A 23,409-nucleotide genomic window follows, 5' to 3' on the forward strand; every position below is an offset into this window, starting at 1 on the left:
ACCCCTCACGTGCCTAGAGGCTCCAGATGTAGAACTCAAAAAAAAGTTAGTCGCATATGAGTTTTGTATTTTTTATGTAGTTAGGTCAAATTTAAATAGATCGGATTTAAAAATAAAATCGGGTTATTTTGAAGATTTTGGAATTTCCATTAAGATAGGGATATAATTTGAAAACTTTAATTACGGAAGGGAAATTTTTTATCCAAAATTTGTAACGGGGGATATTTTTAGCCCTTTTCCCAGAGTGGCATTTTCGACCCTTTTCCTTATAATAATTCATATACAAGAAATATACATTTGTTGGCTATTATTTTGATGGGCGACTATACTATGTTTATTTATGAAACATAACAAGTTAATTACAAAACATACAAGATTTGAGTCATACACAGACCCACAATTTTGGGCTAAAATTGAGGGATCCAATTTCAAGCTGAATTCTAGGCAGTTGCCCATTATTTCCATCCCTTTTCAAAAAATCTCTCTACAAAATTATTCTTAGCCTAATTTTATCTCATAAAACATCATATGTAAATACTTACCAGTACCCGATATTTACATCAACTTACCAATATCAAACATAGTATATACCAACACCATACATAGTTTTTGAGGTTGTACATCGTATATTGGATAAACCAAATTAGAAAAAGAAAAGTCAAGTTGCTTCACCGTTTCTTTCTCTTTGCAACCTTTTTAGAATATCTGCCTGCAAAATACATTATTTTATATGATAGTTACAAAATCTGCTGGATAACCCAATGTGTAGTGTGTTCAAATAGACATTCTTAGTGATGTTATATAACTTGAAAAATATAACAAAACAAGTAAAGACCATTGAAATGAACTATATTTGCAAGAATAATTACTCAATTATGAGAAATGTGACATACCATAAAACTGAAGATATTTATTTGTAATTACCTTATAACTAATATTGCGCTTTAGCTTTGTATCTTGCTATTATGCTTTAATATTTGTGTCTGCATCGAGTTCCTTTTCCTTTATTTGCCTTTTCTAGTTCCTTTTCCTTTATTTTCCTTTTCTTTACTTTCCTTTCTTTTCTTATCTTTTCTTTCTGTTGGAGCTAAGGGTCTTTCAGAAATAGCCTCTCTGCCCCCACAAAGGTAGAGGAAAGGTCTGCGTATATCCTACCCTCCTCAAACCCCACTTGTGGGATTACACTGGGTATGTTGTTTTGTACCTTATATAACTAATATAATTGTGTAGATACATTACTAAAAACATCGCTAATTTTGCTCGTCATTAACGTTTCCAAAGGAAAGTCCGTCGGAAATCCATATTTCCGAAGACATTCCGAAGGAAACATCCATAAAAGAATCATGTTTTTTTAGTAGTGATACTTCTGTGTACCGTCAGAGCATAAACTTAAACTCGACAAGAATACATTAGAAGTGAAAGAACACTTACAGTGGAAGTGTGCAATAGGTACTTCCCCATTCTTGATGAGTTCAAACTTGTAAGCATCTCCTATTTGGAGTCCATTTGCTGCTCTGAATACTGTCCATCCACGTGTAATTCCAAAACGGTTTCCAATTCTCCCTAGCCACACTGACCAGCATCTCTGTGCTTCATCTTGAAGAATCATCTCACACTTTCTATTTATCAATCCATTTGACTTTACAAAATCCGTTGGAAGACACTACCATAAAACAAACATCCAGTTCAAGTTTTGTATACTTTTGTATGCTGATGGTAAACCTTACACACACACCCAGTGTTTATAACAAGCCAATAGATGCAAGACATGTGTCTTTTACACACACGTTTATCAGTTAACCATGGTTAGGTGATATGCAAGATTTCTAAGGTTAAATTGCATGGCTTGATGTAAACACCAGGTGTCAGTGTACAACTTTTCACGCTATCAAGTTAAGTTGGCTACGATAAAAGATAAATGTTGCAACCAAGAAAACCGAGTCAGCAACCTACTATAACAAGTTAAATTACACTTGTAGTGTAAAAATCTTTGCAGGGTTAGTGGGAATAATTAACTTAAACACTAACAAAAATCAGTTCAGATAACTTACAAATTCTGTCTTGCTGATGCAATAAGGTTTAATGGTAGAAATAAAAAAAGGATGATCATCATCAACAGAAGCTGAAGTAGATCCTTGTGCTTCGAGAGGACCCACGTTTGAGGGCATTTTCATAATGTCTGTTTATTAAAAAAAAAAAAACATAGCAAAAAAAGAAAAAACATAATAAGAAAGTGTAACAATTAGGAAAAAGAGGAAGATAAAACTTATGGATATGAATTGTTACCATTCTCAAAAAAAAAAAAAAAAAAAAAACACTTATGGATATGTTTAAAACTTAGCAGGGGCTCACTTTCTCAATGGAATTAGGCTACAATTTCTTGCTTCTATTAAGTGAAAAATGTAAAAATATGTTCTATACAATTTAATTTTCGAACCAAACAAAATAAAAAATACAAGAAGAAGATTTTTTCCAAGATGAGAAACTTGCCTTGAAACTTCTGCAATGGAGTTTCTGCTTCACTAACAACTTGAAATTTCCATATTGGCGTCTCTCCATTAGTAACAACCTCAAACTTAATACGATCTCCCTCCTTTAAGCAATTATCAGCAATGAACTTACGCCATTCATCTGTTATATAGACTATCGGTTCCCAATAACGGAGCTTTAGATTCCACGACCTTTGTCTTTCATCTCTTATAATCAAATCGCAGTTCTTGTCGATGAGACCGTTCGCAAATGCAAACTGTTGAGGAAGATACTGAAATGGTGTATAAACATTTGCGCACATCAATATTAAGCTGTTCATATTGTTAATTCACATTTGCACTAAAAATAACTACAATTAGCAAAGAGAAAGATAATAAAAAGGATTTATGTCATATATACTGACAATGTAATTTTTTATTACATTATGTGGTAGCAGGTTTATAATTTTTTTGGGTTCCTAAATTAATGCTTACCATAAATATTTACTTGCAATTACCTAATAAGTAATCTGAAAATTACACTATCGGAGTATAAAGCCTAAAAATCAAAGAAACATGGCATATATGCTTGCTGGTAAAAACTTACTCGCACCAAGTGTTTACACCAAACTAATGTATGCATGAAATGTGTTTGAATATACACAATTATTACTTAACGGTAATTAATTAACATAAAATTTAACTTCATTAAATCACTTAACCACGACAATTACTTGAATTGGTTCAGTACAAAAACCGGTGCGGATTAGTATTTGCTAATGCTACCAGCTACCTTCAGCTCTGTCAATGTTTAACGGAAAAACTGAGCTCTGAGATGAGCTCCTATGGTGACCTTTTTTTGAGATAAAGAGCTCCTTTGGCGACTTCTAGAGAGTTCTACAGAGATGGAGCTCGAGAGAAGGAAGGAAGAATGTAACATTTGTGAAATGAAAGCTCAAAATCTATTAGCTGTAATCAAGCAGATTATATACAAGAGATTAAGAAAAGAAAATATCTATCTAACTGCTAACAAACTAACCGTCGGTAACAGCTGGCAAACCCCACGTATGCCAACTAACTGACTAATACTCTAACTAAATAATGAAAGTACCTCAGCTACAACTAACAAGTATAACACACTAATGCTATAAATACTGCTCAATACCCCCCTCAAGTTGGAAGTGAGGGTGGAATTGTCAACTTGTGCAGAACAGCTGCATGTTTAACTCCCGTGAGGGCCTTGGTTAACACATCTACCAATTGATCATTGGTATGAATATGATGCAGAGAAATGAAACCTTCCTGTAACTCGTCTCTCACAAGATGGTAATCCACCTCAATGTGTTTAGTTCTCTCGTGGAAAACAGGATTTCTTGCAATATGCAAAGCTGATTGGCTGTCACAACATACTGAAATAGCAGTGGAAAATGGCACAGTCAGTTCTTGAAGCAATCTGCTTAACCATAGTAGTTTGCCAATGCATCTTTCTCAAAGAACCGTATTCTGCCTATGCTGAAGACAAAGAGACTGTCTCTTGTTTCCTTGACTTCCAACAAATGGGGCTGTTACCGAAAAGAACTAAGTAGCAATTTACATATCTCCTTGAATCTGGACAAGATGCCCAATCATAGTCAGAAAAGGCTCTGATTGTGCAATCTGGATCTCTGGACATGAAAATCCCTAAGGTGAGATCACCCTTCAAATATCTCAACAAGTGAAATGCAGCTTTGAAATGAAGCTCTCTATGTTCCTGCATGAACTGACTGAGGTGTTGAACACCATAAGCTATGTCCAATCTGGTGTTAGTCATAAAATTAGTTTGCCAATCAATATCCTGAAATAGGTTGGATCTTCTAGCGCAGTGCCTTCTTTAGCCTTCAGTTTCACATTAGGGTCAAGGGGAGAGGAGAAGCTGATGTAGCCTAGCAGTCATATTCCTTCACAAGGTCAAGAGCAAACTTCCTCTGTGAGATGATGACACCATCATCCTTATAAAGTATTTCCAATCCCCAAAAAAATGCAGTTCACCCAGATCCTTGATCTTAAAGCTACTATAAGAAAGTCTTTAGTCGTTCAATCTCATCCAGATCAGTTCCAGGGATAAGCACATAAACCAGATATACTGCAACAAATATAATTGAGGAGCTTGTCCTTTTATGAAACAGTGAATAGTCATTTAGAGAATGACTGTAACCTTTTGACCAACGGGCCTGCGTCAATTTGGCATACCATTGCCTGCTTGCCTGGTTCAAACCATACAATGATTTGTTCAATTTGCACACAAGATTTGAACTATCAACAGTCAGTCCTTGTTGGATCTCCATATACAATTCCTTGTGTAAATCTTTCTGGAGGAAGCCATTGTTGACATTTAATTGATAGATGTTCCAGCTTTTCTTCACTGAGCAGCCAACAAGGATCTCACTATGGTTATTTTTATAACTGGGAAAAGGTCTATGCATAATCATTCCCAACTGTTGAGTATAACCCTTCACTACAAGTCTTGCTTCAAACTTTTCAATGCTGCCATCGGCTTTATGTTTTACTTTATACAGCCATTTACACTCTATGGCTTGATTATTTGTTGGTAAGGGAACCAAGTCCAAAGTATGGTTTGCATATATGGCCTCAAACTCTTGTGTCATAATCAATTGCCAAGCAGGATTGCTTGTGCCTCTTCATATGAAGTTGTATCAATATCGCGAAAACAATTTCAACAAGGTTCCGACTTTCATGGACTAGCAGATCAGGTGGAGTGTGGTGGTTCATTGACAAAGAGAATTGAGAGAAGCTTGGAATGAGAATCGAGATAGCTAGTTGGTTCCGTGTAGGAAGGGAATGGACACAGTCTTTGAGGTGAGTGGGAGCTCTGGGCTCCCTGTGTGATCTTCTCACCTCCTGTGTGAAAACAGGTCTGAGTTCTGGACTGGGATCAGGTGTAGTGTCTTGAATCTTGATTAGGTTGGGATATGTAAGGATCAAAGGATATTGGTATTAATGTTGGTGAAGATGATGGAAAGGATTCATTATGAGCCCCATTGGCTGAATTTCTCCAGCAGTGAGAGCATAGAAGATCTAGGTCTATGGTCAAACATTGAAGGGCCTGCAGAAGACAATCATTTCCAATAAAGAAAGTAATGCCTTAAAGGTCTATGGTCAAACAATTTACAGAAATAAGGTTGTGTTTGAAAGAAGGAACAAAGAGAACTTTGCACGGAATAATTTCAGGAGTCGGTGCATTACCAATCTCAGCCACCTTTACTTTTAATTTTGAACAATTGAGATTTGTTAAAGCTCATGTGATTTGATGCACCTGAGTCTATGATCCCGGTGTCAGCCTTTGTTTTCAAACATTTGCATAAAATTTTACCAAAATCAATTGAAGTAATATTAACTGAGCAGACCAAAATGCCTATGAAGTTCACAGCTCCACTAGTGATGTTTTTTGAGATTTCCCATGTTCCCAGCATGAAAATGTTGCAGTAAATTGATCAATTTCCATATTTCTCCTTGATAAGACTCGCATCCTGCTTTTCCTCCCTTTACAGACAACATATTTGTAGGAGTTCCGTGTACATTTGCTACTTTTCTCTTTCCCTTCCAATCAGGATTACCTTTGTTAAACCTCAAATTTTGGTTCTGAGAATAGTGAAAATTCTGAGGGTTATGGGGATAACCATGCAACGTATAGCATTTGTCCTTTATACTGAACTGGTTTCCTGCGATATTCACATACAATTCTAAGTCTGTAGCTGCTTGCAGAGTGATTAGTTTGAGAAGAATAATTGGTTCTGAAACTATTTCCATTGCTCCCCCCAGATGTATTGGCATTCAAAGATGTTGAACCAATTCGTAATTGATTACCAGGCCTGATTTCTCTTTGTTTTTTATCACTTGTGCTAAGGATGGTAAAGGATTCAACATTAGAATACTTTCCCTAACTGCAGCGTACAATTCATTTAATCCCATCAAAAACTGGATTAGCCTCGTGTCATGTTCTGCTTTGTGAATATTTTTCCTTGGCACCGCATGTACATTGGTAGTTGCACTGAGTTTTAGCACTCAAATTGGTTTAATTCTTCCTGTAGTTTCTTCATTCTCGTATAATAGCTGGTGGTATCTAAGGTCCCTTGTGATAGGTCGTTTTTCCTTCTGAATCTGATAGCGTTTTGCACCATTTTTCTAATCATGACAGTCCTCCAATTCATTCCAAAACTCAACTGCATCATTCATGTACTCTACTATATCACAATCTCCTTGCCTGAGGAGTACAAAATCAACGATGTAACCATATCATCATACCTCTTGTACAAACGATAGTTTGGAGACTTCAAATCTGGCTTTTTGCATTCTTCATTGATGAATCCAAGTTTATTCTTCACTGAAGGAGATCGCAATACGCCTCTTCTCCAAGATCTATATCATATTCCACTAAAGGGAGCTGGTACAAGCATTGCACCTGGATTGTCAGACGGATGCATGTACAAACTACAAAGGGCTAGTCGAGTCAATGGCAGACTGATCCTCTTTGTCAGTAACAACCATGGAGATCATCAATCGATGATTTTCAAGGAAAAATTCAGAAATTGAAGTGGAAGAAATCGAGCTTCGTTCACAGAAACTCACACACATCTGTAATCGCTTGTGCTAACTCGGTATCAAACGCGGCCAATTGCTGATTTGCGAAAGAACGAATTGCGAATCCGCAAAGAATGAACTTGGGTCTTCCAGATAGAGCAAGGCTCCGATACCATGTCGAAGTTTGGTGGATAACTGAGGTCCGAGATGAGAGCTCCTATGGCGACTTCTACAGAGATGAAGCTCGTGAAAGAAGGAAGGAAGAACGTAACATATGTGAAATGAAAATGAAAGTTCAAACTCTATTAGTTGTAATCAAGCAGATTATATACAAGCGATTAAGCAAAGAAATAATCTAGCTAATCTAACTAACTGCTAACGAACTAACAGCTTGTAACAGCTGGCAGACCCACGTGTGCTAACTGACTAATACTCTAACTAGCTAACTAATGAAGGTACCTCAGCTACAGCTAACAAGTACAACACACTAATGCTATAAATAACTCTCAATAAGTTAAGTTCAATGAGTCTTGAGACTTACCAAGAGACCTCTTGAAAGACAATATTGTCTAATAGTGCATTCAAAATAAGATTGAACATAAGGCTCGTTAGTAGCAGCTTCTGCATGGGAAGAAGTCTCATCTGACAACTTGATGCTGGGTCTCGGTTTTTCTGTTACATTTTCTAGAAATTAAATATGACAAATGATCCTTAAAAAGATGAGCAGAATTTAAATATCCACCCTTACATTTTGACCAATTCAACATTAGTTTTTCTTATAAAGTAAGCATCATTTGGTTTATGTATTGTTTCTCATTACAGGTTGCGCACTCAATCAAGAAAATGATGCTTCTATATAACACTTCGATTACACCATCTCTAGAGGAAACAAAAAGTGTAAATTTATTTTCTTAATTTGTAACTATGCTTTGTTTGATCTAAAATGTTTGTGTGAAAAATATTTAATTTCATGAAAAATGTTTTACAGAGCAATTCATTTAATTAATAATCATTTCTAGCTAGGAGGGGCAGATCTAGGTTCATGAAAGGGGATTCAATAAAATTCCTTCGCTGAAAATATTATATTATGCAGATGGGATAAAAATGAATATGTTTTTATCATATAACTGTTGAATCTACTTGACACAAGGAAAAATTCTAATATACCGATAATCATAAAAAATCATCAGAACAATAAGAGGCTGATTATAATATGAGAAACTTGCCTTGAAACTTCTTCATTGGAGTTTCTCCAATAGTAACAACATGTAATTTCCATATTGGTGTCTCTCCATTAGTGACAACCTCAAACATAATACGGCCTCCCTCCTTTAAACAATTTTCAGCGATGAATTTACTCCATCCACCTCCAATGTAGACTCGAGGTCGAGGATTGTTGGAATGACTTAGCTTTAATTTCCACGACCTTTTTCTTTTATCTCTTACAATCAACCAATTCTTGTTGATGAGACCATTTGCAATTGCAAATTGTTGAGGCAGAAACTGACATGGTGTATAATCATTTGAACACATCATTACAAGGTTCATATTCTTCAAAATTTTCACCAAATTTGTAACACCAATTAACAAAGAAAATAAAAATAAAAATTGCGCAATGCTTCCTTTGACCAGTGGCAGAGACAGAGGCGGAGCTAAGATTTTTATATTTAATAATTGTTTAACACAAATACACTGTTTGAGCAAAAATATTGGGTTCGGCCGAACCCGTATCTGGGCTTCTACCTCTGCCCCTGACTTCCAATCAGATGCATTAGAACCCCCATTGCCCCAAGTTAAAGCTAATTAACTAGTATGTTAACCTAAAATTAACAATAATTCAATACTACTTACACAAAATAATGCATATGGTATTGCTTTAGCCTAAGATTCTTGAAGAGTTTGTGTGAAATGAGTTTTGAGACATACCAAATAACCTCTCGAAAGGCAATATCGTCCAATAGTGCATTCAAAATGAGATTGACCTGTGAGAAAATATGGGAGAAAGTATTATCATTGAATTGTGTATCTACATTATTACATTGAGCCCTATTTATAGACACTATATATCCTAATCCTTTTTCATGTAGGATACTATATACAAATCCTATTCCTATTCCTATTCTAACATGACCAAAAGGCTTGTCATGGGTAGCTGCTTCTTCCTCTTGAAGATAGTCTACATATTCTCTGTTACAATGACTCGAATGAGGATTGGCATCTGCAGAATTTGAAGCAGCTACTTGTGAATTAGGAGTAGTCACGCTCGAGGTCTTATGCCTAAGATATGTTACTTCTTTAAAATAACCAAGGAAAGAAGAAAGAAGAAACATTACAATCATAAATAAAACAAATATGGTATTGTATATGACAATTATAAGATGAGAAACTTGCCTAGAAACTTCTGCAATGGAGTTTTTGCATCAGTAACAACTTGAAATTTCCATATTGGTGTCTCTCCATCAGTAACAACCTCAAACTTAATACGATCTCCCTCCTTTAAGTGATTATCAGCAATGAATTTACGCCATCCGTCTCCAATAAGGACTTGAGATTTAGAAGAAATTATCCTTAAATTCCAGGATCTTTGCCTTTCATCTCTTATAACCAAACCGCACTTAATGTTGGTGAGACCGTTTGCAAACACAAAAGGTTTAGGAAGGCACTGACATGGTGTATAACCATTTCACACATCATTAAACAGTTCGTATCTCTTCATATATTCACTTAACAATGATATAAATAAGAAAAATGGTGCACTACTTGTTGGTGAAGAGTTTGCTCGAAATAATTTTTGAGACTTACCAAGAAACTTTTCGAAAGGCAATATGGTCTAATAGTGCATTCAAAATGAGATTGACCAAAAGGCTTGTTATGAGTAGCTACTTCTTCACCTTTCTCTTTGTCTTCCTCCTCCTCGTATTCGTCCTCCATGTCAAACTCATCTTCCTCTACTTCTTCATCTTCCTCTTCCTCTTGAAGATACTCCGCATATTCTGTGTTACAATGACTCAAATGAGGATTGGCATCTGCAGAGGTTGAAGCGGCTACTTGTGAATTCGGAGTAGTCACATTCGAGGTCTTAAGCCTAGGATCTGTTACTGCTTTAAAGTAACCAAGGAAAGAAGAAAGAAGAAACATTACAATCATAAATAAAACAAGCATGGTATTGCATATGACAATTATAAGATGAGAAACTTGCCATGAAACTTCTGCAATGGAGTTTCTGCATCAGTAACAACATGAAATTTCCATATTGGTGCCTCTCCATTAGTAACAACCTCAAACTTTATACGATCTCCCTCCTTTAAGCAATTGTCAGCAACGAATTTACGCCATCCGTCTCCAATACAGACTTGAGTTTTACTAGAAATTATCCTTAAATTCCACGATCTTTGCCTTTCATCTCTTATAATCAAAGCGCATTTCTTGTCGGTGAGACCGTTTGCAAACACAAAATGTTTAGGGAGGCACTGACATGGTGTATAACCATTTACACATATCATTAAACAGTTTATTTTCTTCATAGTTTCACTTAACAAAGATAAAAATAAGAAAAATGGTGCACTTCTTGTTGATGAAGAGTTTGCGCGGAATAAGTTTTGAGACTTACCAAGAAACCTTTAGAAAGGCAATATGGTCTAACAGTGCATTCAAAATGAGATTGACCAAAAGGTTTGTCATGAATAGCACCTTCTTCACCTTTCTCTCCGTCTTCTTCCTCCTCGTCCTCTTCCTTCTCCTTGTACTCGTCCTCCTCAAACTCGTCTTCCTCTTCTTCTTCATCTTCCTCTTGAAGATACTCCGCATGTTCCGTGTTACAATGACTCAAACGAGGATTGCCATGTGCAGAAGTTGAAGCAGCTACTTGTGAATTCGGAGTAGTCACGCTCGAGGTCCTAAGATCTGTTACTGCTTTAAATTAACCAAGGAAAGAACAAAGAAGAAACATTACAATCGTAAAGAAAACAATCATAGTATGGCATATTGCATATGACAACTATAAGATGAGAAACTTGCCTTGAAACTTCTGCAATGGAGCTTCTGCTTCACTAACAACTTGAAATTTCCATATTGGTGTCTCTCCATCAGTAACAACCTCAAACTTAATACGATCTCCCTCCTTTAAACAATTATCAGCAATGAATTTACGCCATCCATCTCCAATACAAACTTGAGTTTTATTAGAAGTTATCCTTAAATTCCACGATCTTTGCCTTTCATCTCTTACAATCAAACAGCATTTCTTGTTGGTGAGACCGTTTGCAAACACAAAATTTCTAGGAAGGCACTGACATGGTGTATAACCATTTACACACATCATTAAACAGATCATATTTCTTCATATATTCACTTAAAAAAGATAAAAATAAGAAAAATGGTGCACTACTTGTTGGTGAAGAGTTTGCGCAAAATAAGTTTAGAGATTTACCAAGAAACCTTTCGAAAGGCAATATGGTCTAATAGTGCATTCAAAATGAGATTGACCAAAAGGCTTGTCATGAGCAGCTGCTTCTTCACCTTTCTCTTCATCTTCCTCCTCGTCCTCATCCCAGTCCTCCTCTTCTATTTGCAAATACTCTGCACATTTTCTGTCAACATTATTGTTTTTTTCTTCTTGCATATACTCTGCATATTCTCTGTCACAATGACTTGAATCAAAGATGGAAACTTCAAATTCCATATCTCCTTCATGTCTGAACACCAATATATCTCGCAATTGCAAATCAAACTCCTCTGCAAATTTTCCCCAACCCTCTTCGAATCGATGGTCATTCAGTTTCACCAGCCATTTTTTACCAGCCCTCTTCAGTATTGCATGTTCATGCTGATCATGTCCCTTCAAATACTTCAAGAAACCTACAGGAATCTTCTGCAATACAACAATGTGTATAATTTAAAATACTACTCCCTCAGTCCCAATTTATGTGACACGGGGATTTCGAGAGTCAAAACTGTTAATTTTGACCGTGTATTCGGACAAAGAATCTTTAAGTTTTTTGAGATAAAATTTACATATTTGAAAACTACGTAAAAAATACTATTAGCGCTACTAGAAAATCATCGTTTTTCCGCTGAAATTTCCCACTGAAAAATATTCATGGCTATTCGCACAGATAGTTTGATTGAATCAGTGAGAAAAGAAAAAATAGTAGTCTTTTCACACGAAAAAATCAAGAATTTACCTAGCGTTTCAATGGAAACCTGCTTCCTACTATGAATTTTCCCAGTGAGCTGGTTCGGTAGGAATGAGGTAGGAATATCACGTTTTTCACAAGAATTTCCCACTGATTCTTCGGTGGGAAAAGCCTCTATTTCTAGTAGTGAAAACTAACAATAATTGACAATTTAAAATACTTAACAGACATACCAAAAAATCACTATCAAAGAAAAACTCATTTGAATTTCAAGATCCGAAAGGTGCCACAAAAATTGAGACCGGGGGAGTACCACTACTGAAAATAGAGATTTTTCCCACCTACATTTAGCAGGAAATTTGTGCTATAAAATATGATTTTTCCATCTCATTAGAAAACAGGTTCTTATTGAAAGGCTAGCAAGCTCTCTAATTTTTACATACACGTAAAAATGCTACTATTTAAGTTTTTCACGCCGAGATTCAGTAGGAATAGCCACTAAATATTTTTTAGTAATGTACTACATTGTCTATCCAATTAATCAACAAGAGAATGTTCATTTAAATTATGCTTATGGTCATTAGCATCTTTTATATATCAGTTCATATAGCAGATATATATATAAAGAAGAATGAAATAATTTAAGCATTACTTACAAGGCTGTTCTTGAAACCTGGCAGAATGGGTTTAAAGAAGTGAGGTTTCTTTGGTCGGATTTCCATGGAAAATCATGAATTTGTTTTTCGTTAGATTGAAATGAAAGAATTAAAAAAGATTAGGAATGAATTTGACATTTAATTTCTTTGGCTGCTCTATGGCAAAAAAATGCATAAAATTACAATTTGTACGAATGAGGGAAATATGGAAATTTATATTTATATAATATTCTTTGTGATAAATAGTAATGTATCCAAAATCTTCAGACCTATTATCCATAAGGTAGAAATTTTATTACTATAAATGGGTTAATTATTATATTATCAAAAAAGAAGATAAATTAATATAAGGTAACTTTACAAAGAGTACCCTTAAATAATTAATAAATGAAGTATGTATTTTACTATAATATCTATATTAATTGGTATATAGTTTCATTAGATTTGAAGAATGATTTGAAAATGAATAATTAATGTTAAGGTAAAATAAAATAAAAAAATTATTTTTTTTTAATATGCTAAAGTGAATAAATAAAAGTAAAAAAAAAGTTAATTAAAAGTGAATGAAGGAAGTACTGAATAAAAGCATTAATGGTGCACTTCAATCTGGCAATTGATCTCATATTATTATCATCTATTCTACCAAAAAAAAAAGGTTTTGGACATGAGTTGTTTTAGGAATCGATGTATGAGACTTAGAGCCTGTTTCGATGAACTTAAAAAAAATAGCTTATAAGCTAAAAAAAAAGTTTGAGTAATTTTAATTTTTTTTAAACAGCTTATAAGCTGCTTTAGATAAGCTAAGCCAAACGGGCCTAATTAATTTTTTGAACTTATTTTAAGCACAAAATGACTTTAAACTACCCAGTCAAACACTTAAAAAAGCTTATAAGCAACTTATAAGCCAATTCAAACGGTCTCTTACTGAATTTTGTGACTCAACCCTTGTCATTTTATGTAATCTCGCAGATACAATTGCGGCCATTGGAGTTGCCGTCTTGGCGCCAAAATAGAAGGGCTGAATCTTGCCGCTAAAAGGTTTTGGGCCAATGTAATTGATATTGGGCTAATTCGAAGCCCAGAAGCTTCGTGCCGAAACTACATTTTTTTGTGCAGAGTGTCTCTTCAAATGCACTGGTCTTTAATTTTTGGCCCTCAATTCGGTGGTCTTTAATTTTTGGCCCTTTCGCCTAATACCACAAGGTTTGGGTTCGAATCCTGATTCAGTTAAAAAAAATAATAATAAGACAGAGTTTTATAGCAAAGTTAGGCCTGTTCGGGCCAAAATTGAGCCTTAAGGCAGAGTTTTGGCATGCCCGAAGATAAAATTTTGTCTTAAGGTAGAGTTTGTCTCGAAATTCTACCTATACAAACTCTGCCTGAGGCAGAGTTTTGTAGGAAAATCGTTGCAAATCCAAACTCTACCTTGCGAATTTTTTATTTTATTTTTGACTGAGAGGGGTTAGAATCCGAAACCAAGGGGTTTTAGCGAAGGACAAAAATAAAGACCACCAATTTAATGGCTAAAAAATAAAAATCAACCCAAAATAAGGACATTCCTGCGAATTGGCCCCCAAACTATATCAGGGAGTTCAAAAGAAGAAATCACACACTTTGCCCTTCAAATGAGCTGGTTTTTAGTTTGTTCCTTACAAAATTGAAGAGAGTAAAAGTATTTGGGAAATAAAACTGTATGATAATTTGAAGAAAATATTTACCCGAATTAGCTAATGTTTTTTTTAACTCGCTCTAGCCGCTGCTTTTACCTATCAAAAGAGAAGCGTCGTCGTCGATATATTCCCCATCGCCGTCGTTGGATAGGGAATTGTTGTCGTAGCAATTGCCGTCGGCTGTGCTGGCTACAAAATCTAGGGTTTCTTTCAATTCTATTGCACCGTCGCTTCTGAGGAACCTTGTCGCCACCATCGTCGATGGCTGCGCCGGCTACCGGATCTAGGGTTTGTTTGAAGTCTGTTGTCGTCATCATCGCTTCTGAGGAACCTTGCTGTCACCGTTGCCGGTGGCTGCGCCGGCGGAACAAATCTAGGGTTTTGGTAAATAATTTTTAAATACCTCTTATACATTATTATACACTTCTACGAGAAGCGTGTATAACACCTCTTATACATTTTGTATAAACCCCCTCGTATGTATAAACACCTCTTGTATAAGTTTGTTACTAGTCTTATACATTATTATACACTTTTAAACAAGGTTGATACATTGTCCACAATAGATGTATAAAACTGTATATTGCTGTACAATGTTGTATACCGTAAAAAAGTGGCTATGTGAATGTAAATTAAAAATATGGCTATGCGAATTTTATTTCTTGTGTTGATTGTACATTATTGAAATTTTTCCGTATTTCCCAAGTAATAAATATTCCGAAGTCACTCTCAAAAGTCAAAACAATTGTGGTTAAAGTAAATTGGGCAATTTGCAGGATTGTCCTTCGTTGGAGGTGGTCTTTAATTTTTGGCCCTCAAAATGGTAGTCTTTAACTTTTGTCATTCAAGCAGAATAGGCAGAATTTGCAAAATTTGTCTTAAGGCAGAATTTTAGGCAGATTTTTGCAACTTCTGCCTTGCAATTTTTTTTATTTTTTATTTTTACTAAGCTAAGGTTCGAACCTATAACCTCGGGATATTAGGCGAAGGGCAAAACTTAAAGACCACCAATTTGAAGGGCAGAAATTAAAGACCACCCCAAATGAAGGACAATCCACGTAAAGAAAAAAAAAGTAAATTTATTTTATATCTGCTTACGCACGTGTGTCATGTATTTGCTACAAAATTCAAAATATAACTATGTTTCATAAATACAATATAGATATTTATCACATCGCGTAATTTTTCCTAAAATTATCTATCCATATAATAAAAGGAGGGATAAAGAATTCTGATCCTTGAATTATAATCCTGATAGTAATTCTATGATAACCTGATTTTTGAACTTGAGAAATGTAATAAGATCCACATCACTCTCATGCAATGCAACTCTAGAACAAAATAGCGAAATCCATAACAGCAAATCTCAAAACCTTAAAAAAAAAAAAAATGGAAATCAAAACTATATTGCAATCATGTAAAACGTCCACCTCGGTGTCTCTCCATTAAGTACAAAGAATTTGGAATTTCCACATTGGAGCAACTGCAAAATCGTGCTCAAATCCAAAATTAGGAGACCATATTTGAACACCTTCAATTTCAATTAATCTTTTAAATAGGTATATTTTCAATCTTCTTCATTGCTGAAATTTATAAAAACCGTCCTGTTATCATACACCTAATTTTAACAGAACTTTTATTGAAACTCTTTTAATAAAGCTAGCTCCGTAGCTCGGGTAATTTAAATTTTAGATCATGTTCTCAAAAATATTTTAACAATAGTAAACTTACATTCCTCAATTATGACTTAGTAGTAATCTTTGACCAAAAAAAAAAAAAAAAAAAAAAAAAAAAGAAGAAGAAGAAGAAGAAGCAAAACAGAAATGAGAATTTTTAATTTGTATACAATACTGTTTAATTATTGAAAAAATAGCTATTTTAATTCTTATTCATTAAAGTCATGTTTGGCCATTTTAGACCCTGATCGATTTTTTTTTTTGACAAAATTACACTGTATGTTAATTGAGGCAAACAATGCTATCAAAATTGACCCATTTTTTTTTTTAATTTTTACAAAAAATGACCCAAACTTTTTCCTCTCTCTCTCTCTCTCCGTCTCTTTGCCTTTTTATATGTTGGTATAAGTGTCTGTATATATTTGTATATGCCAGTATATGTTTGTATGTTTTGGGCTATTTTTTATAATGTAAGTTTTGGGCTATTTTTTTGCAATGTAAGTGACCAACTTGTATATTTCTAAAATTTTCCCCTTTTTTGTTCGTTGATTTAAGCTTGAGGGAAATTATTATTTTCCAAAACAAAAAGGCTAATGGTTTTTAGCGCAATTTACTCAAAAGAAAAACTTTCAAGAGTTATTAGCAAGAATATACACTAATCATGTCTTTTGAATAAAAGAGAAAAATCCGAAAAACAATATCTATACATCTGGATATTCATTAATATTGTAATTGAACTCCCTGGTCAGCACTCAGCACAAACAAACAAACAAACAAAAAAAAAAGGGCGAAAAACCTTGCAACTTGCAAGATATCTCAATTATTATGATTTGAAGAAAAAAACAGACTGAATATCTTATTTCTCTATAGTTTGTTCATCAAACATCTTAATTTAAATAAAATCCCCTAAAGAGTAAAGATATATCGTTGGTTTGGACTTCTTGTTTATTAAGTAGGCGTTTGGCCGTGAAAAAACTTTTTGTAAGTTTGTATACTAGTCTTATACATTATTCCATTCATTCCATAATAAGTGTCTTTTTAGGCTTATGCACATCCCCTAAGAAAGTGTTCACTCTTAGAAAATTAAGAATGTATTTACTAACTTACCCCTAATTAAATGCCTAGTAAATTTTTTTTAATAATTCTTGATTATATAAATAAGGGTAATTTTGGAGAAGAAAATCAATTTCTTCTTGAAATCCTAAAACACGGCTTATTTTGAAACAAAATAAAAAGCCTAAAAAATCACTTATTATGGAATGGAGGGAGTATTATACCCTTTTAAACAAGATTAATTCATTGTCCACAATAGGTGTATAAAATTGTATATTGCTGTATAATGTCGTATACCGTAAAAAGTGGCTATGCGAATGTAAATTAAACATATGGCTACGTGAATGTAATTTTTTGTGCTGGATTGTACATTATTGAAATTTTCCCGTATTTCCCAAGTAATAAATATTCTGAAGTCACTCTCAAAAGTCAAAACAATTGTGGTTAAAGTAAATTTATTTTATATCTGGTTACGCATGTGTGTCATGTATTTGCTACAAAATTCAAAATATAGCTATGTTTTATAAATACATTCTAACTATTTATCACGTCACATAATTTTTCCTAAAATTATCTATCCATATGATAAAAGGAGGGATAAATAATTCTGATTATAATCCTTGAATTATAATGCTGAATGTCATTTTATGAAAACCTGATTTTTGAACTCGATAAATTTTATAAGATCCACATCATTCTCATGCAATGCAGCTCTAGAACAAAATAGCGAAATCCACAACAGCAATTCTCAAAACTAACCAAAAAATAAATAAATCAGAACTACATTGCATTCATGTAAGACTTTCACATCGGTGTCTCTCCATTAAGTACTAACAATTTGGAATTTTCACATTGGAGCAATTGGAAAATCGTGGCCAAGTCCAAAATTAGGAGACTATATTTGAAATCACGTTTGAACACCTTCAATTTCGATTAATCTTTTGAATATGTATATATTTTACAATCTTCTTCCTTGCTGAAATTTATAAAAACCGCCCTATTATCATACACCCTAATTTTAAGAGAACTTTTATTGAAACTCTATTAATAAAACTAGCTCTGTAGCTCGGGTAATTTAAATTTTAGATCATGTTCTCAAAAATATTTTAACAATAGTAAACTTACGTTCCTCAATTATGAGTTATGACTTAGTAGTAATCTTTGACCTCAAAAAAAAAAAAAAAAAAGAATAAAAAAGAGAAATGACAAATTTTAATTTGTATACAATACTGTTGCTTAAGTTTTAATTGTTGAAAAAATAGCTATTTTAATTCTTATTCATTAAAGGTCATGTTTGGCCATTTTAGACACTGATCGATTCTTTTTTATTATTTTTTATTTTTTTATTGTTGACTTAAGATTAAGGGAAAGTACTATTTTCCAAAACAAAAATGCTAAGGGTTTTAAGCGCAATTTACTCAACAGAAAAACTTTCAAGAGTTTTTAGCAAGAATATACACTAATCGTGCATTTTGAATAAAAGAAAAAAAATCCTAATAACAATATCTATACGTCTGCATAGGGGTGTTCAAACGAGACCGAAAAACCGATCCGAACCGATAAACCAAGTCAAACCGATTTAATAAACCGAAAACCGGCTCGGTTTGGTTTGGTTTGGTTTTAGATTTTTAAAAACCGATAACATTTGGTTTGGTTTGGTGTTACTCATAAAAAAAACCGAACTAAACCGAACCGAACCGATAAATATGTACATATTTAAAATATTATATATATTTATATATGTTAATATTTATATATGTTAATTAAACTTTATCTATTTTTTAACTTCTTCATAATTTAGGACCATTCCAAGAGAAAAGTCTAGCCCATGTTCCCCAAGCCCATTTACAGTTAAAGTAAAATAAAAATCTCTTACTGAATAGTTAACATAAATAAACTCTCCATGATTACATTTGCCTGTTAAGAGGTTTCTCTGCTGAATTTTCTTATTCTACTTTTTGGTAATCTTTTTTTTTTTTAATACAAACACATGCTAAATATTCTAAAAAGAAGTTGTGTTTTGTGAGTGCACCATGCACTATCTTTTGTTCCTTTTTTCTCTTTTTCATGATGTCCATTCTTGTCTGTTGTGGCTAGGCTTGTTAAGTGGTACTTTGTGTTGTTGCGTGCCAGCTTCACCACAACTCCACATCAGAATCATCATCAAGGCAACAGAGCTTCGTCCTTTCAAGATGAACAGCAACCGCTCTTGCCGGTTGGCTTGCCATTCTGTTCTTGATTGAAGCAGCCATAGCCATGAAAGCCTGTTCTACATTAGTGGCACTTTTTGCACTTGTTTCCATGAAAGGTATGCCAATTTCATCAGCAAAAGCCTGAGCTGTCTCTGTGGAAACTACCTTCTGTGCTGTGAGATCACACTTATTTCCAACAAGAAGTTTGTTCACATTATCACTTGCATATCGGTCTATTTCACTCAACCATTGCTTGACATTATTGAAGCTCTCTTGATCGGTTACATCATAAACCACAATTATTCTGTGTGCACCGCGATAGTACAAGAAGCTTTAATCCCTGTAAGTCTGTAACTTTTTCTTCCCTTTTATTTTTTGGTTACTTTTTGTATGTTCCCTACTCTTTGTTTGTGTAATTATTTTTGTGTCTTTGAAGTTTTACTTGAATGAATTGCTTTTCTAGTCTTTCATCTTGTATGTGTTTTTTATTTTATTTCTCTGTTATTTTAGATTTTCTCCACTGATTTAGATTTTTTCTGTTGATTTAGTTTTTATCTAATGATTTTGAATTTCTCTATTTATTTAGATTTTTGGATACTTTTTTTCAGATGGAAACTACAACTACTCAAAAGTGCAAGTTTGTAAATAAGTTTGTCAATTTTTTTGCATTATAAAATATATTATTACAACCCGGAAAAACCAAACCAAACCGATAAAACCGACAAAACCGATAAAATCGAAACCGATAGAATTTATACTATAATGGTTTGGTTTGGTCTGAATATTAAAAAAAACCGCCTTGATTGGTTTGGTTTGGTTTTAGCCAAAAACCGAGTCAAACCGGACCATGAACACCTCTACGTCTGCATATTCATTAATATGGTAATTGTAACTCCTTGGTCAGCACAAAAAAAAAAAAAAAAAAAAAAAAAAAAAAAAGAAGAAGAAGAAAGAAGGGCAAAAAGCCTTACAAGATATCTCAATTATTATGATTTGAAGCAAAAACACACTAAGCAGGCGTTTGGACATGCGATTTCATTTCTGATTTTATCTCATGAAATGGAACTCCAAATCATCCAAAAAGGCATGATTTGGGATTGAAATCATGATTTCAAAAAATATAAATGTAAAATTTGACTCATATGTTTATATTTTATAAAAAAAGACCCATAAGTTGGTAGATATATTTACCAATCATGTTTACCAACAATTTGTATTAAATATTAATCTGCAAATTGGTAAAATATATTTACCAATTATGTTTACCATGTGGGAGGATTATATTAAAGAGTAATTACATTATTATTCATGTTAAATTTTCCTTTTTATTGAACTAAAGTTTGATCAATTGATGTTGTATTTTTTAGAAAGGCCTTCTAGCAGCGTATTAATTTTATTATGAACTATGATTTACTCATTTGGTAAGATTGTATAAGATTTTTTTTTTTTATGGTTTTCACAACTTGTGGGTTTTTATGTTTATAAAAAAAACTGTAACTTAAGAAATTCAAATTGTATGTCCAAACATGATTTCATCTCATGATTTCATCACATGATTTCATCTCATGAGATGAAATCATGTCCAAACGGCTCCTGAGTATCTTATTTCTCAGTCAATAGTTTGTTAATCAAACATTTTAATTTAAAATAAAATACCCTAAAGAGTAAAGACCATTGAAAATTCAGAATTGACTGATTCAGACTTATTCCAATTTGGGTGACTCATTTATGACACATTAAGAGAGTCTCACCCAATGCTATAACGTCAAAATTCAAGGTGTGTAAAGATCTTGTTGGTTTGGACTTTTCGTTGATTTTTTATATTTATAAACTAAATCAACTTAAATCAATAAAAGAATAATTTTTAGGCTTTCTCAACTTTTTCAGAATTCTTTTTGTGGTTTGATCAATGTGAAGCATTTTACACTAATTTTGTTTGAATTTTGTACAACATGATGTATTGTAAATGCCACTGCTTTTACCGTCATACCTAGTCCATTTGATTCTAATTATCTTACACATAAAACTGTCAACCATAAAAGGAGAAAATTTTCATACAGTATACATCGACAACTTCAACACTTAAAAGTTAAACTCTTTCTAGCTTTAGCAACTCGAATTTTTTTTCATTAAAATGGATGAATTGTTGTAGGAAACAAGAAAAACATTAAAAGTGTAACAATTGTATTTAAGTTAATATATATGAACAGAGGAAAAAACATTTGATTTTGGTTCCGACTTTATTTAAGTTACTTATATGAATAGTGAGATATTTACAATTACAGGCCAAACATAATGTTAAAATGTTAAACAAAATATTATGAAAATATTAAAGAATTATTATTTTTACGCGCAAACTAATTTCGAAACTCTGTATGTAAACATCTACTAGTTGGTTTGATATCGATTTGACCTTTTTTCAATTAATACAAAACCCAACTAATTATGGAAAATTATAAATATCTAGGTTAAAAAATAAATTTTATATAATATAAAAATGTATTACATAGATGAAGGATTGAAAATGACAAGGGTAAAATAGACATTGCATAGGGTAAGGTTGTGGGGGTGGGGGGAGTGACTATTGTTTATAGTTAAGGGGAGAGTTTGATTTTTATAGCAAAATTGGGGGGTGAGAATGATTTTCACCCTTTACTCAAAAGAAAAACTTTCAACGCATTTTGAAAAAAAAAAAAAAAAAAACTAAGAACCATATCTATACGTCATATTTGTTAATTTGTAATTGAATTCCTATGTCGGCACAAAAATAAGGCAAAAACACCTTGCAAGACATCTCAGTTATCATGATTTGAAAAAAAAAAAAACTGAACGTCTTATTTCAATTAGTCAATAATTTGTTAATCAAACAATTTAAAAAAAAAAAACCCATAAAAATCATATATCTATTTTTCTGTTTGACCATCGAAAATTCAGAATTGACTGATTCAGACTTATTCCAATTTGGGTCGCTCATTAAGGGAGTCTCAAGTCTCAACCAAGTCTATAACGTCAGATTCGGGGTGTATAAATATCTCGTTGGTTTGGGATCTTTCATTTACTATTAATCAAATTAATTGTATTCATCTTTTATATTTATAACCTAAATCAAACTAAGCTAATAAGAATCTGACTTTTAGGTTTTCTCGATTATTCAGAATTTTTTGTGGTTTGATGCAAAGCATTTACATTAAATTTTGTTTGACTTTTGTAGAACATGTAAATGCCATATTGCTTTTTGCAATCATACTTAGTCCAGTTGATTTTAATTATTTACACGCAGAATTGTCAACCACAACCATAAAAGGAGCAAATTTTCATAGTAATCCCTCCGTTCACTTTTACTTGTCCACTATTTTATAAATAGATTTTCACTTTTATTTGTCCACTTTCGCATATCAATGAAGAATAACATTAAGAGAAAACATAGAATAAGATCATAAATCTCATAAGGCGTTAATTCATGTACTTTTGGAATCTTAAAAAAGTAGTCATCATCCATGAATAAAATTGAGAAATCTTCTCAAGAAATAGCTCAACATTCTTATATCGTCATTGAAATCATAACTTGGAACCTCTAAACACGGAATCATCATCATCATAATCATCGTAGGAAAAACATTCTCATCTTTGACATCATCATTATCATTATGAAAACAGGTTCATCGTTGTTATTACAAGAGCTCACGGAGCCATAAATCTCTTATTTAGAAAATACGAACATTTTGGAAAACATTTATGAATTATTAGGAAAGGGATTATGCCTTGGAGTCATAAACATCTAACTTTTGAAAACAAGGAAGATATGGAAACATTTATTAAGCCATAACCTCGGAATCATGCCTTTGAAAGAAAGGGACGAGCCTTAACATATCTGGAAGATAATTTCTCGACTTCCAACTTACTTCCTGTCTTGCGATTCACTTAAGATTATTCGTAGCCTCGTAATCTACATATACAACCATTCATACTATTGTTAGGATC

General features: G+C 33.3%; 2 protein-coding genes across 6 annotated transcripts; both read right to left on the reverse strand.

Moving 5' to 3' along the window:
* Nucleotides 1-426: 426 nt before the first annotated feature.
* On the reverse strand, nucleotides 427-13,049 carry LOC132609518 (B3 domain-containing protein REM17-like). 5 transcript variants are annotated; one of them, XM_060323541.1, is made up of 14 exons: nucleotides 12,838-13,049; nucleotides 11,476-11,916; nucleotides 11,064-11,334; nucleotides 10,657-10,949; nucleotides 10,246-10,516; nucleotides 9,849-10,144; nucleotides 9,438-9,708; nucleotides 8,973-9,028; nucleotides 8,273-8,549; nucleotides 7,588-7,718; nucleotides 2,491-2,761; nucleotides 2,052-2,179; nucleotides 1,432-1,663; nucleotides 427-709 (listed from the first exon to the last, which is right to left on the reverse strand). In XM_060323541.1, the coding sequence occupies exons 1-14, from the start codon at nucleotides 12,901-12,903 to the stop codon at nucleotides 669-671; spliced, it is 3,045 nt and encodes a 1,014-aa protein (XP_060179524.1). In that variant the 5' UTR covers nucleotides 12,904-13,049; the 3' UTR covers nucleotides 427-668. The 5 variants fall into 5 exon arrangements, with proteins under 5 accessions (XP_060179524.1, XP_060179526.1, XP_060179527.1 ...); XM_060323543.1 differs by having other exon boundaries at nucleotides 10,246-10,471; nucleotides 10,657-10,955; XM_060323544.1 differs by having other exon boundaries at nucleotides 9,849-10,072; nucleotides 10,657-10,955.
* A 6,162-nt stretch (nucleotides 13,050-19,211) lies between these two features.
* Nucleotides 19,212-22,155, reverse strand: LOC132612204 (GTP-binding protein YPTM2-like). The gene is made up of 2 exons (XM_060326523.1): nucleotides 22,151-22,155; nucleotides 19,212-19,732 (listed from the first exon to the last, which is right to left on the reverse strand). The coding sequence occupies exons 1-2, from the start codon at nucleotides 22,153-22,155 to the stop codon at nucleotides 19,372-19,374; spliced, it is 366 nt and encodes a 121-aa protein (XP_060182506.1). The 3' UTR covers nucleotides 19,212-19,371.
* Nucleotides 22,156-23,409: the final 1,254 nt, after the last annotated feature.

The sequence above is a fragment of the Lycium barbarum genome, chromosome 9 (assembly GCF_019175385.1).
Source record: "Lycium barbarum isolate Lr01 chromosome 9, ASM1917538v2, whole genome shotgun sequence".
Classification (NCBI taxonomy): domain Eukaryota; kingdom Viridiplantae; phylum Streptophyta; class Magnoliopsida; order Solanales; family Solanaceae; genus Lycium; species Lycium barbarum.

What these genes read in the sequence shown, in the direction of transcription:
- LOC132609518 (XM_060323540.1), bottom strand. Translation starts at nt 12,903, where the DNA reads ATGGAAATCCGACCAAAGAAACCTCACTTCTTTAAACCCATTCTGCCA. An exon ending in GCCTTTCGAGAGGTTATTTG is followed by an intron (nt 8,550 to 8,972) that starts GTATGTCTCAAA and finishes ACACCATGTCAG; the next exon opens with TTTCTGCCTCAACAATTTGC. An exon ending in TCCATTGCAGAAGTTTCAAG is followed by an intron (nt 2,180 to 2,490) that starts GCAAGTTTCTCA and finishes TTTAATAAACAG; the next exon opens with ACATTATGAAAATGCCCTCA.